The following is a 15,415-nucleotide window of genomic DNA, read 5'->3' as shown; positions in this document are numbered from 1 at the left end:
AAATAGGGTCTTTAATGGGATGGAAAATAGGACATTTTCAATTGGAATGGCACTGTTTTCAAAAACCTAGCTCACTTTCCATGTAGGCAGGAGAATGCCAGGCGAAGGAAAACCACTGCAGAAAACACCCAGCACTAATGCGAGGCTCTGCTCAGCTCCTGCACGCTGAACTCCTGTGCCCAAAGCCAGCCATGCAGACAGCTGGACTGAATCACTCTTCCGATCTCTGATCACCTCCCAGACAGATCCCCTGGGGCCCACGGTTCAGGAGGAAGCATTTGGCTGTTCACTTGAGCATTACCCCTTCTCTGGAGCGTCAACCTTGAAGAAAAAGCCCACATGGGCCTCAGCCGACAGAACTCAGAAAGCTCCCCAAACCCAATAGTAAGAAAGTCACCCTCGTTAATCCTGAAGGTTATGGGTCTGAAATTAATAGAAATCTGCTCTACCAGGGAAACTGCTAATTGGAGCTGAAGCTGAATGCAGCTGACCTGGAAAACCCTCTCCTCCATGACCCACTTAGAACCCCAGCTGTCTAAGCAGGCAGAGCTGTGAAGGGGAAGGTCTTGAGCATGTATTGAGCAGCTACTATTGTGCCAACACCATGCAAAACGCTTAGCTCTTCTGTTACCTCATTTAACGCTCTCCAAAACTCTGTTTAATGAGGATTAATATTCCATTTTTGGAGATAAACAGAAGCTCACAGATGCAAAGTAACGTGCTCAAGACCACGCACCTAGGAAGTGAAAGGGTTGAAATTTGCAAATGGTCTTGAGCTCCAAAATCTGTCACTTTAAAAATCCCCGTCTCGGGAGATGCAAGCTCAAAAACAAGAGGAGGCTAGCATGTAACATAGCAGTGCCAGCATTAGTAATAGTGGGAGTAATAACCCAAGGGTTTTAGAGCAGAGTGTCAGACTCTCTTCTAAGTGATTTCCTTGTATTAACTCATCTAGTCACCAGAGAACCCTATGTGCAGTCCCATAGGTGTGTCCTCAATCTGTAGATGTAGTTGAACAACTTCTCGGTTGTCATAGGGCTAATAATGCTGGGATTTGAACTCACATGGGGATTTTTGCCCAGAAAAATCAGGATAGGAGAGGGCACATTCTATCTAAAGAGACACTGGCTTCCAATTCAGCTGACTGATGCCTTACAGGAATGACGGACCAGCATGGAGAGATCAGATTTTTCAAGAGAAACTGGACAGCTGAATGTTGATGGGAAATCCCCTCATCTTTAAATGCTGGCAATTATTAAACAAACTGAGAGCTCATGTATGACCTCCTCCCTCTCCCCAACCCCGTATAATGTCTACAGGGGTTTGCCCTGGCCTTGTTCTATGCCCTCTCTTTGCCAAAGGGCCTCGCTTAAGCTCCGAATGAACCTCTCCATGCTCTGTTCCTCATCTTCCCTCTCCCTGCCTCATACCCTCAAAAACTATTTTCAACCTATAAATTTTAAGATGTTAGGGAATGAGACGAATTCACATATGTTCTCCCCAGGGATATTTGCATCCTAACCTATGTAGCTGACACACAAAGCTTAGGTGATGCACTGAGAGTGGGAATTTAGGCAGCATGGCATGGTGCTTCTAGATCGAGGGGCTGGCCCAGCTGCTATAAACCATCTGAGTCTTCAGCTTCCCTTCACCCAAGCCAGCTCACATGGTGTCTGATGGGTGAGGAAGGGCAGGGCTGGGTTGGGCAATGGGAAATCTGCAAACACTCCAAGAAACTAGGACTGGCGGCCCTGGTTTATCCAGACACACAGGTGGGCATGCTCTAACGCTGAGAATGCACTGGTACTGCTGACTGGTGGGAGGGAAAACTTTATAAAGGCAGCATCCCTGGGCCCTGTTCTCTGGGGGTCTCTCAGTGTTGCTTTCATACTTCCATCAGTTGAAAAGTTACCACATTTGGTTAAGATACTTAAAGGCAGTGGTTTTCAAGTGACTTTTTTTTTTTTACAATACAGATGCCCAGATTTACTCTCTGGGGTGCGGCTGAGGTATGTGCTTTCTGAAAAAGCACTTCAGGTCATCCTGATGGCACCAACGGGGAGGACCACTGGTCTCCAGGGACTCACCCAGGTCACTGTGAGCACATCCTGGCCGAACACAAGATGCATAACAAGCAATCCTTACCCCAAAACATGTGTCCTGCTTTGTTCACAGGTGCAATTTGCATACATCACAATGTACAAATGTGCGAATTTTTCAGCCATTTGTGGGTTGGGGAGGGAGTGCGGGTTTGGGGACACTCAGTTTGGGTCAACTTATCTAGAGAATTCCTTAAACTCAATACTGCTTGATAGTTTCTTAGGACAAAAGTCACACGCTCCTAGTATTAACTAAACACGTAGGCCCCAGCGCAGAGTGAAGCTGACGGATTCGTGCCGCAGAGCTCTTGTGTACCTGCCCCTGGGTTCCAGCTCTTTGGCAAAAGTCTCCGTGCTTCCTACCTCATTCATCCCATTAGCATTTCCCTGTGCTGCCTTAGAGCCTGGAGCCCAGCCAGCAGCAAGATGCTATTGTAGGCAGTCCTTCACGGTGCTTCTGTGCAAATTAGAAAAAAAGCTCCCTTTCCTCTGGGCGGTAGCAGCTCTGTACCGGGCTCACAGGCTGGCAAGTGGGGTGAGGGGTGGAGTTCAGCCTCCTCTGCCCCTCCCCCACCCTGGGCAAAGCATCCTTGTGCAGGGCACAACCAGCACCCCTGTAGGTGGCGGTCCTGGCCGCAAGCTGTTAAGGGGCTCACTCACCCCTTTGCAGATGGCCACAGCTTCCTTGGACATGGACTTTGGATAAGCCACGTTGTGTTCCATGATAGACTGGAAGAGTTCATCTTCATCCTCCCCTTCAAAGGGTGCCTGTGGGACAGAGGATAGGGTGGGAGAAGGAGTCCTGCCTGAACCTCCCCCAACTGCCCCAAAACAACAAGAGCTGCTCCCTGGGGTCCACAGCGAGGCCACACTCAGGGATTCCAGGGAGAAGATAAGGAAAACTGGTGAACAGACTAGGGTAATAACCCCAAGGTCATGGAAGTCATAGAGGTTCAGATCTATGAGCTGGTATCAAGCTGACACTTTCTCCTAAAGAAACCATGAGGATGGGGAAGGGGGAGGACTTTCCTTACAAATCACTTAAAATTCAATTACCTGCCCAGCCAACATCTCATACAGCAGGACTCCGAATGCCCACCAATCCACGGACTTCCCATAGGGCTGATAAGCAATTATCTGGAAAACAGAAGGCATCTGTCAGGGAGACTGCAGGTTCTTGCAGTGGCTGAGACTGAATATGCGCTTCTTTTACAATAAGAGTGAAGCATCCCTGGGGGCAGGGTGGTGGGGGGAGAGTTCTTCCTTTGCCTGTCACCTGCCTATTGTGAAAGATTAAATTGGCTGTCACAGTCCCAGATGTGGGTCTCTGTCAAAAAGAGTCAACAGGGAGCCCAGTGTCCACCCAAGCTGTTTCTTTACCTTAGGAAGATGGATATCCAGAGATACCCGCAGGCGGGGAAAACATCTGTGGATGTCACATTGCCTTTTTAAAGCACCTAGTATGGTTGTGTTATTTTAAATTTTAATACAGTGAGCGTGGCATTTTAAAGAAGAAAACCCATCTTCGTTTCTCATTCCTAAAGTAGTAACATTTACACAACAATGTGAATATATTTAAGGCTACTGAACTGTATGCTTAGAACTGGTTAAGATGGTAATGTGCTTTTTTGCCAAAATTAAAAAAACTTTTAAGTCAAAAAATGTAATAGCATTTATTACCATTTTACTATTTATTTAAAAATATAGATAAGCTAAGAGAATGCAATTAAAATCACCCATAATCCTTTACCAAGAGAGAAATTATGATTGATATTTGGTCTATTTCCTTCCAGGTTTTTTCCTATTAACATATATTAAGCTCTGTGTGTAGGTATGTGCTTTACATAAATACTTTAACGTGGAATTTTAATAAAGTATTTTATTCATTTAGAATTTCCATGCTAATATCTGCACATCAACATAATCAGCTTTTACCTCTGCATAATGTTCCATTGGATGGATATACCAAAATCTATTTCATCAATACCCAACTGATTAGGTTTCGTCCACATAATTAGATATCTGGACATTTGTTCAATTTTTTTTTCTTAAGATAAATTCCTAGGAGTAGAACTGGTGGATCAAATGGTACACATAGTTTTAAAGGTTTTGCTATTTATTACTAAATTGCCAGAGCATGGCAAAGTCTAGAACAGCTGTGTGACCATCCATCAGGATGTAGGGGTGTAAAACTAACTGTATCAAAGGGATTAGAAGGTGATACAGCAAAGGTTAAGGGCTGAGGATTGAGGGCCAGACAGTCCAGACTTGGAATCCTGACTGCTGTTTCCCAGCGTGTGACCCCGGGGGAAGTTACTTAACTTCTCTAAGTCTCAGTTTCCTCATCTACCAAATGAAGTTTATAATAATATCTCTGTCATAGGGTTTTGTGAGGATGAAAGAGAAATATGTGCCTCTCACTTATTATGCCCTCGAAATGTCAGCTATGACTCAAAAGTTCTCTAATTTGGTCATGGTTTGTTTTACTCAACACATGTGTCTGAGCAACCTTGGCTATAAAGTAACTGTCCGTTTATCCAATTCCATCTCCCACCTCGGCTTCTGCCCTGAAATCAGAAGTGTCCTCTGAAGGAGAACTGACCTCAAGGGATGAAGAGAAAGCTTTCTGGGAGAACACCTACTGCAAGTGTTTCCACACTTTTAAAGTACTTCATGTCTCCTTTGATCCTCATGACAACCTAACAAGTTAATCCTTTTACAAAGGGAAATAGAGCCTGCGGAGGTGAAAGAAGTAGCCGGAGGCGATGGGGTTAGTTAATGGCAAAGCAGGGGGAAACCTGCCCTGAGTTTATTCCTCTCACCAGCGGGCTGTGAGCTGGAGGAGGATGCAGCTTCCCCAGTAACACAAGTCGGGGCTCGTGCGGGCTCGTGCTTGCCGGCATCATGAGCACCCGGGAACTTTTGAAAACCACAGATGTGGAGGCCCACCCTGCAGGGATTCTGATTCCATGCATCTAGGGTGACGCCTGGACATCCCCACTTTAAAAGCTCCCCAGGTGACTGTTTACTTTTTGGCAGCAGGACTTGTGAACCAGAGATCATTGAACTCATGGCAGATCAAGGAATTGTGTCTGATGTCCTAATCAGCAAAATGATAATAAAGCAATGTATGTCACATTCGGATAACTCCATTGGGTCCTAATAAAGGATTAAGTGCTTAAAGGATTACTTTCCAATTCCTCAAGTAATACACAAATACATTTACCTCGTGAAAAATTTAAACAGTACACAGATTAAGCTAAATTCCCCCTTTACGATGGCCTTACCCTCAGAGGTAACCAATGTTTTAAAATCAGTCTGTAATCTTCCAGATTGTCTATACTTTTGCATGCATATCTACATACTCATAAGAAACATATAGCAGTGTTCTGTGTATTAGTGTTATTTTCCAGAAATGGTGTCATATTGTATTTATCATTCTGTAACTTACTTTTTTTCTCTCAATGATATTTCCATATCTGCATATACAGATGCCTAATAGTATTCTGTACTATAAATCATTCAGTCTATTGCCCATCCCTTAATCAACAAACATTGTTCAAGGTAGTGCAGACAGGTGTGCTCTGATCTTTGTAAGGGCTAAACAATATTTCTTTCTTTTTTAATTTTTTAATTTTTTTTTATAAATTTTTTTTAAAAATCATCATTCTTTATTCTTTCTTTCTTTCTTTATTTATTTATGGCTGTGTTGGGTCTTCGTTTCTGTGCGAGGGCTTTCTCTAGTTGCGGCAAGTGGGGGCCACTCTTCATCACAGTGCGTGGGCCTCTCACTATCGCGGCCTCTCTAGTTGCGGAGCACAAGCTCCAGACGCGCAGGCTCAGTTAATTGTGGCTCACGGGCCCAGTTGCTCCGCAGCATGTGGGATCTTCCCAGACCAGGGCTCGAACCCGTGTCCCCTGCATTGGCAGGCAGATTCTCAACCACTGCGCCACCAGGGAAGCCCTGAACAATATTTCTTAATATGAAATGTAGCACTGTTCCTTTATTGATCGTCTTTGAGGTTGCCTTCCGTTTTTCGTTATTTTTTTGTTAAGATTTTTTTGATGTGGACGACTTTTAAAGTCTTTACTGAATTTGTTACAATATTACTTCTGTTTTATGTTTCAGTTTTGTTTGTTTGTTTGTTTGTTTTTGCAGCGAGGTGTGTGGGATCTTAGCTCCCCGACCAGGGATCGAACCTGCACCCCCTGCGTTGGAAGACAAAGTCTTAACCACTGGACCGCCAGGGAAGTCCCTATTTTTCATTATTAAAAATAGTGCTGCAATGAAGAAATGACTTCGAACACATATCCTTCCACTTATGGGGTGTGTGTGTGTGTGTGTGTGTGTGTGTGTGTGTGTGTTGCAAACTAGATTCGTAGAAGAGGAACAGCTTTGGTAACAGAGTATGCAGGTTTTAAATTTAGTGCCAAGCTACTTAGTGACATGGGCCCTCCCGTCACCATTGTTACATATGAAGCCTTAACAGTCAAGAAAAGAGGAATTCTAGAATGTCCATTTCCAAGACTCTATGCCAAGCTCTCAGTTCCTTTCCATAAAAATCCAGTAACAGATTGCAGAATGCCACCTTTCTGAGCACCAATTCAGAGAAAAAGGAAGGCTATCATCTGGCACAAATTTTTGTACCATGACACATTGGGGAAATCCATTCTGCAACTGACCGTTTCCTTTGGGAAGGAACGGGGAGGCACTAAAATAAATCTTCACACTTTCATTTATATCTTAATCATAGGAAGAAAAATTCTGAGTCTTTTAGGATTTAGCACAACTACTGCATACCTATTAGTACACAGATCCTGTGTCATAAGTCAGTCCAGAGAATCAATCAATCCCTTCTCCCCTCCCCCTCCCTCCCTCCCTCCCCTGAACAAATGTCTCAGTGTCATAATTAGGAGGTATCCTATGGCCATGAGCCATAGCAGCTTGATGAAGAATTTTACTGATGTGTGGTGGATGGTTCTTTTGAGTTTTATTTAAATTTTCTCCCAAACGTTGATGTATTTTGGGCCTGAGCTTCTGGATGTGTGCTAAGCTAACCTTCATGTGTGATCGCAAAGGAATAATTTAGAGGACAGGAGAAGGACCAGCCTGAGGTTTGCTTGTCAGGTACCCCCTGAACCTTTCCCAGCTCCTATGTGGCCACCTGGGGCCCCGGGGAGACATCAGTACATCAACACAACACAGACACACCTTAGGGGTTGGCGTCAGCTCACCTCAGGGGCGATGTAGTCTGGAGTGCCACAGAAGGTCTTGGTTGTCACTCCGTCCCAGATGTTTTCCTTACACATGCCGAAATCAGCGATCTTGATGTGACCCTCAGAATCCAGCATCACATTGTCAAGTTTCAGGTCTCTGTGTAGACAGAAGATTTAGAGATTTAATTAAATGCTATTTATTTCAAGTCAACCAACAGCCACTCATTATGCGCCAGACACTACAGCAGGGGTGTTGGGGGCACAGCCATGGGTACGACCCAGCCCTTGCCCTCCAACAGCTTATAATCTGGCAGGGAGATACAAGGGTGCACAAACCCCTGTGCTTTGCTTTTCCTACAGAGCCAACTGTGCCAAGCATCTCAGAAGGACCCAGTGAGACAGCAGCTCTGAGAAGAGTGATCCACAGACAGCTAAATAAAGGGCAGAGCATCCACAGAAGCTTCCTGTATCCAGGAGCATCTCCAGAGTTGACCTCTGCAACTTCAGGACCGCTTACGTTTCGTAGGAAGATGTGTTTTACACAAAATTTTTAAAAAATCTCTGAAGATCATGGAGAAAAAAACGGATTGAGAGCATCTTATTTAACACCAAGTGCCCCAAGCTCTCCTAAGCCAGTTCCCAGGCCATGAACCCAGGAGTTTCTACTGATTCTTTCAACCAAAAAATATGTGTTGCACACCTACTATGTGACAGGCACTATGCTTTGAGTGAGGTATATACTACGAACAAGATAAACAAGCATCCTGCTCTTGTTCGGATTAAATTCTAGTAGAGGGGAAAAGACAATTACCAAGTATTCAAATCTATAAGCATGCTTATTATAGCTTCCGATGGATGGTGCCAAGGAAATAAAAAGAATGAGATGGACAGGAACTGAAGGAGGTTACTGTAACAGAGTGTCAGGAGGGTGTCACCTCCAGGGAGTGATGTCCTAAATGGCACGGGCTACACTCCCATTCTTTTATTTCATCCGTGTTGATGAGGAGAGTTTGATGTTTGGGGACCCTTGCACACTCCCAGTGTATCCGAAGACTCCAAAATCATCACACTTTCCTCCTCCCTAAACATTGACTCCAGTGTCATCACATGTTGGTGTTTCAGCATCAATGAGTAGGGACGATCTATGGGCCAGACTTCCTCAATCCCATTAGAAATCCAACTTCTGCAGAGGTAAAGGGATCTACTGTTCAGTTCAGATCTCTCCTTTAAATCATCCTCCCTGGGTGGTGGACATCTGTGGCTTCTGCCTATTCTAGCATCCTGGGGTGAGAGCATCCTACTATTCCTTTGAAGAACCACCTTCCCTGATTCTCAAGCCATTCTCAAGCATCCCAATATTCCTTTGAAGGACCATCTTGCCTGATTCTCAAGAACCACCTTCCCTGATTCTCATGGTTGGTGAGGCTGCCCTTAACTTCTGGTTCAGGAATGGCCACGTGACCCACTATGAGCTACTCAAAGCCCCTGAACATCAACATCAGCCCTGGCATTGTCGCTGATACCATCAGGAAAGAGATGAGCTCTTTTTACGTTGGGATTGCTCAGGTGGTAGACAGTAAGTCTAGAAGTGCCAGGGGTCACAGATGGAGGGAAGAAAGCTAGTATAGATAAAGCAGAACTAGAGAAAGAGAATAAACGCTCATAACATCATTTGAGCCACTGGATCCATCCAGGCCTGAAGTGAGATCTGCCTCCTGGACTTTTCAGTTATGTCAGCCAGAAAAGGCCTCCTTTAACGTAAGTTAGTTTGAATGGAGTTGCTGGCATCATCTTCAACTAAACGAATACAACCTGAAAATATATCCTGGCATCTACTATCTGTGTCTGTGAGGTCTCTTCATCCAAGGGCAAGCTCACTTGCACCCCAGTGTTTACCAACAGCAACATTCCACGATCTCTGGTGCTGTCCGTGGTGCTACCCACATCCAGCCTTCATGCTTCTCTACAAGCCACAGAGGTCTCCGAAGGCCAGCTTGGGACTTAGAAAAGCTGACTTTGCAGAAACTTGTTTCACCTAAACATACCAGGTCTGCATGTGATTTGATAGACAGAGATCCATGACATTCCCCTCAGCTTGACCACATGCCCCCAAAGAGGCAGCTGGGGCAACTCTGGAAGTGAGGACATCTTCGTCTATTATAGAAAAGGAGCTTCAGGTGCTAAAAGCCAGCAGGTCATGGGGCTGGAGCACGCCCCGGTCATATTCACTGTCACATAATAGTGTTTTGATAGCCCACTCCATTCTTTTGTTTAATGTAATAAATCCTCATTTCTGCTTCTAAAGGGGGCTGGCCAGATGTTTCGTGTTCACAAATCCATCAAGGGCAAAATCAACACACGTTCTAGAGACGGCAATCTACAAATCAAACACTAAGTTTGGAAGGGTCGTTTGTCCTCCCCCCAACCAACATCTCCAGCCATGATCCTCAGAGAGGACAAGTCTAGCATGATTCCTCATCCTCTTTACTTAAGAACTGTCCAAATAACTAGAGATCCAAATGAAGAAGAGGGGGATTTATAACATTTAAAGACTTTACCAACATGAAACCAATCTCTATGAAATTAAAAAACCATACACCTTCTGTCATGTAAATTTTTTTTTTACAGTTTTCACTTGATTATCAATTGCAAATACTGTCTCCACTGAAGTTCCTGATTGTGAGCAACAAAAACCAACTCTGACTATTTCAACCGAAAAAGGAATTTTTTAAAAGGGAATTGGGGAGCTCAGAGAATCTCCAAAAAGGCGGAAGAACCAGATTTGGAGGCTACACAGCCAGGAACAATGCCTAATTGCAGCACAGAGATGCGCCAGCGAAGATGCCACTGATGTCACCACTGGGCACAGACATCACCCTTTGTTCCATGAAGCCCTAACACTGGGCTCTGGATGCTGTCCTTAAGAACCGCTTCCCCTCACGCCTCTGGCAACCAGACATAGCTGATTGACTATGGTCCCTCTCGATTCTACAGTCTCTGTTTTCTTGGTCACTAACTTCTAATTCAAGGTCTTCAGTGAGCGTGATGAGCATCAGAGCCTGAGTTGTGTGTCTGCTCTTCCTACAGGGAGGCTGTGAAAGTAACTGCCACGTTAAATCTTTAGAGGAGGATATGGACTCCATTCCTACTCACAAATGAAAGGGGTTCAGATGTTGAGTGGCTTAAAAAAGTGATAAATATGCCCTAAATGTATAAATAATGGAGGAAGAAAGAGAGAATGTGTCGTTAGCAGAAAAAGCTTTGCATTTAGGCACGGTCTAGCACCTAGAATGCTAATCTTTGCATTTTACGACTTGGACCAAATGGACCCCAGATCCCAATCCAGTTCCCTGCTAGACTGGAAACCTTGCCTTCAATCCCAACCCTGTTGGCAAGGACTCTAATCATTTCATCTCCTGTTTTCTCCACTGGGACTGGATTTTCTTCCAATAAACTTACAGTCCCCTGTTTGATCGTCTCAGCAACGCTTGAGTGCCTTGATTCTATTCTGGTGGAGGCCCATCTTGTATAGGAGTTAGGTTCAAATGTCAGCACATAAGGTGAAAACCATGTAGAGTGAACAATTACCCATGATCCCCAGTGTTTTGGTTAAGCACCAGCTGAAGTCACGGGCTTGAATTTAGGGGTCACGTCGTATGGAAGATAATGTGCACCTTTCAACACCAGAATTACATTCAGAACAAGATGCTCCCACCATGACAGTCAAAGGAGAAACTGGGGGAATTAGAGGCTTCACAGGTCCTGTCTCATGCATACGTGGTGACACATATTCACTGAGGACGAGCGTGGGCTGAATGACCACACAATTTACAGTTTAAGTTATTATGGTTACTCTCTCTGTTTCTATTTCTTCACTGAGATCACACCGTGCCACGTAAAGCCACTTGGCTTCCTGAGCTTCATTCCTCCATTCAGGAGCACACAGGCAGAGTGGGGACTCTATGCATTCCGGATTTGCTACTTCAAGGAGTGAAAAAAAAGCCCCAGGACTCTGCAGGCTTCTGGCAAGGCCCTCACCTTCCATCCCTCCATCCCACCAGGGCCCGTAGCCTCACTTCCAGTTTCTGCCTTGAGATCACCAGGGCTAATCTCTTTATGCCTTTTAGTCCTATATTCTTCAATTGCTTTAGGAAGACCAGGCCTCCGAGGGTCTTCCCTAACTCTTCAGACCCTAATCTCATGCTCTGTACAGAATGACAGGCAACCCACCATCACCCAGCCCACACCAGCCCCCTCCCCTGCTTGACTTTCCTCCATAGTACTTCTCACTACTCGACAGACTGTATTAGTATGATTTACGTATCTGTCTTCCACCACTGGAATATGAGTTCTACAGAGGTGGGGTTTTTGTCTGTTTTCTTCACGCTGTATCCCCACCATCTAGACTAGAGGCCAGCACATGGTAGGCTTTCAATACGTGTTTGTCAAATGAATGAATGAATGAAACGGACTTAGATGACTCTTCAGGATCTTTTAAATAGACCCTCGCCCATGCCAAGTGCCCTTTGGAAGCCCCGTGCCACGCACCAGCCTCCCTTGCATAACAAACCAACGCAAGCCTGCACTGTAATGCCATTTGCATCCGTGTAGTGTAAGGAGAACTGTACACCCTGGACTCACTGACAAATAGCAGCCCCAGGCTCCATAGTCTGCTTGCATGAGATATAAAATGGGATGACTCATCCGGCTATGATCGTACACTTGCTCCTGCAAAAACGGGCAAATGCCAAGTCCTGAGTTTAATCCTGTCTTTCAGGGCAAGCTACTCAGAGATCCATTTCCAAATTGTAGTTACATAGCAAAAAAAAAAAAAAAAAAGAAAAAAGGAAAGAAAAAAAGAAAGAAAGAAATTTGTTTCCTAATAATATGATCCAGCACATTCTGCCAGCCACGATGCTTTGTTTGCTCCCCAAATGTGGGGTCCACGGGTGAGAGAAAGAAGGGCTGGGTCCCCAGGGGCGAGCCTCCTCCTCTGAGAAAATGGTCTCACATTCGAGGCTCTGAACCATCACTGGAGGAAGAGCTTCTGTCACCGTATAGAGCTGCCCAAACTTTGCCAGGGCAGTGGGCAATGCTGCCTGGCAGAGCACATGCCCAAGTTAGCACTGGAGGATTCCTCCCCCACCGTGGATTCTAATTTTAAAAGCAGTTAAAGAAAGAGGCAGGGAAGGGAGGAGCTGAGAAACCAAGGAGATGGAAAGTACAGCAGTGTTCACTTACCGGTAAATGATGCCCTTGCTCTGTAAGAAGAACAGACCGATGGCAATTTCTGCAGCATAAAATCTGAAATTTAAAAAAAAAAAAAAAAGCAATGGAGAAATTCAAGGACACCATATGCTTGGCAACTCTCAGAATTCAATACAATATTGAACTGGGCATAGGGCATTAATGTTCCACCATGGATGGTCAACCATACATCTCATAAAACGAAGTATGAGAGTCTGGACGGATGAACAGGGTTTAGAGAGCTATGAGGCTAAGGACAAAATGGGGTGGGCAGAGGTTCAGCAACTGCTTAGTGGGGAGGAGGCCAAGGGATATGATGAACTGGCTGGAGAATGATCATTTCAGACTACAGCATGACAACGGCTAACATCTGCTGAAGGCCTACCATCAACCTTGCATCATTTCAGGTTAGCATCTGATTAAATCTAAATAACAATCCCATAAGGTAGGTGATACTACTACTTCCCTGTTCCTCAGATGAGGAAACTGAGGCTTAGTGACAAGAAATAACTTGACCAAGTTATACAGCTAATGAATGGCACAGCCAGTATTGGAAACAGCATCTGGCTAAAGCGTAAGCTCTTCATGAAGGCCCGGAAAGAAACAGATTTTTGAGAGAACCAGAAAGCCCCGTTACAAAGGTTGGGCGGGCCTTTGGGGAACTCTGTAAAATGTCCTGACAATGTGTCTTGTGTGATAATGGAGTGAAGGTCAGTGGTCAATTAGATGTCAGAAGTAAAAGAAGAGCCAACCCATTAGGACTGTGCCAAGATACACAAATGTCACGACCTGGAGGCACGAGAATGCAAACCCTGCCAGAATTAGTGCTCATGACCTGGGCAGGTGGGAGGAGGGGGGGGCAAGGCTGAGCTGAACAGGAGCCAGCAAGCCTCTGCAATGATGGGATGGGGCCCTAGATGAGCCTCCAGAACTTTCTAGCGGGACAATGAGAGCCTGGCAAACTCCCTAGGAGAGGTTAGCGCTGCTGATGCTATGACTTGCCGTGCTCCTATTCTCCAACAGCCGGGAGAAACAGGATGAAATTTGTGTTCTAAAAAGAACAGACCAGCTGCCTTGTGGACTGAAGGGGACAGAATGAACTCAGCAGGGGAAACAGATTTCCAAAGACCCAGAGTCAGTCTCCCCACCCCAAGAGCCACAGAGCGTAGTCACTATGCAGCTTGAGCCTTCATCTCCCTGGAACGAGGGCATCTAAGAGGGAGAGTGGTGTCAGACAGAGAACGTGAGCAAAGAAGATCTGGGTCAGAATTCTGGATCTGCCTCACACTAGCTCTGTGACCTTAAACAAGTCTCTAAAAACTCTCTGGGCCTGGCACATAGTAAGCTCTCAATAAATATCAGCAAAGGAATACACAAAACCTACAATGACATTCCCCAAGGAAGCTATAGGGCTTTCTCTATGAGCCAGGGGCAAAACTTAGAGATAGGGACTTCCCTGGAAGTCCAGTGGTTAAGACTCCACGCTTCCAATTCAAGGGGCATGGGTTCGATCCCTGGTCAGGGAACTAAGATCCCACATGCCACGCAGCGTGGCCCCAAGAAACGTAGAGATAAAGAAATAGCTGTGGCTTTCAAGCTTCAAGTTCTTAGCTGGTGTCAGGAAAGAAAGAAGTATCCCATCCCAGCAGAACACACTTTGCCCCGGCCATGTATTTCTCAGAAGCCCAAGATGTTTAAAGAAAAAGCTCAAGATGTTTAAAATCCCTATTTGACTAAGAACCCAAAAGAACTAACAACCCACCCATTTATCCCAAGGGAAAAGCACAGCACCAGTTCTCACTTACACAGCGTGAGGTTCCTTGAACCGGCCCACTTGTTGGATGTGGTACATGAGGTCGCCACCATTCACATACTCCATCACAAAGTACAGGCGGTCCTGGGAGAAGACAGCGAAGAGCAAAGTCAGCCTCTTACAGTTTCTTGGGTTCCAAACGGAGAGCAGGTAATAGCTGGGATTTATGTTCAAAACCACCAGGACTCTATGACAGGTTGGGTGCACTGTTTCCCCAAGCGGAGTATTTGTGCCACTGGAAGTATGCAAGTGACCACAGGCAGTATGTGAATTGTTTTTTTAAATTAATAACGCTAACTTTATACTTGTCAGTACTGGAAAATATAATTAGCACATTAATCTCGTGACTTAGTGGCTATCATTGTTTAGTAAATCTTATTTTAATAAACAGTGGAGACTATTAAGCGAATCATATACAGGTAATAGGTAAGCTGTGGGAGCCACCCTCCACCATGTCCCCTGTGATTTCCACTGCCCGGTGTTCACATCCTGGTGTAGTCCCTTCCCTCTGAGAATTGGACTGACTTGTGTAACCAACAGGATATTGTAAAAATGACAGTGTGTGGCTTCTGGGACTGGTCGCGTTGTGAAATATGTGTTTCTGTCTTACTTATATATTGGGGTGGCTGGGTCGCTGTGTAAAAGGGGGTTTGCTGTCAAAAGTCGCCAAGCTATTGTACGGGGCTGTAAGACCAGGAGGGGGGTAGCAGAGAAGTGATGTGTAGGGCAAAGGGTCCCTATGAAATCAATATAGGATTTGAAGTCTCTTTCCAGTACCTACTAGCTGTGCAACAGCTGTTACTTAACCTCTCGAATCTCCAGCTTTCTCTCCACCTGTAGAGTGGACACAACCCACCTGCCCATAGAGTAAGTACCAAGATGACGTATGTGAAGTGTTCTAACAATGATGGCGGCCATACAACAAAGGTTTAATCCACCACTGAAAAAAAGCCTTCCTTATAGTGCACAGAACTTTATCTTACATATAACAGTCATGTGTGCATTTATCAAATGTGTATTGAGTGTACAATAATTAGAA

At 45.1% G+C, this 15,415-nt stretch overlaps 1 protein-coding gene across 2 annotated transcripts in view; it reads right to left on the bottom strand.

Moving 5' to 3' along the window:
• Window positions 1-15,415, bottom strand: part of PRKCB (protein kinase C beta) — a 311,595-nt gene that overhangs the window by 28,196 nt on the left and 267,984 nt on the right. For both annotated transcript variants that reach the window (XM_068566188.1, XM_068566187.1), the window contains exons 11-15: window positions 14,369-14,460; window positions 12,558-12,620; window positions 7,335-7,473; window positions 3,156-3,236; window positions 2,760-2,867 (exon numbers count right to left, since the gene is read on the bottom strand). In XM_068566188.1, coding sequence (XP_068422289.1) covers window positions 2,760-2,867; window positions 3,156-3,236; window positions 7,335-7,473; window positions 12,558-12,620; window positions 14,369-14,460 — 483 coding nt within the window. The remainder of the gene's footprint in view (window positions 1-2,759; window positions 2,868-3,155; window positions 3,237-7,334; window positions 7,474-12,557; window positions 12,621-14,368; window positions 14,461-15,415) is intronic.

Source organism: Eschrichtius robustus, chromosome 16 (genome assembly GCF_028021215.1).
Source record: "Eschrichtius robustus isolate mEscRob2 chromosome 16, mEscRob2.pri, whole genome shotgun sequence".
Classification (NCBI taxonomy): domain Eukaryota; kingdom Metazoa; phylum Chordata; class Mammalia; order Artiodactyla; family Eschrichtiidae; genus Eschrichtius; species Eschrichtius robustus.
The sequence above is the reverse complement of the archived record's forward strand: the minus strand, read 5'-3'. Positions and strand labels throughout refer to the sequence as shown.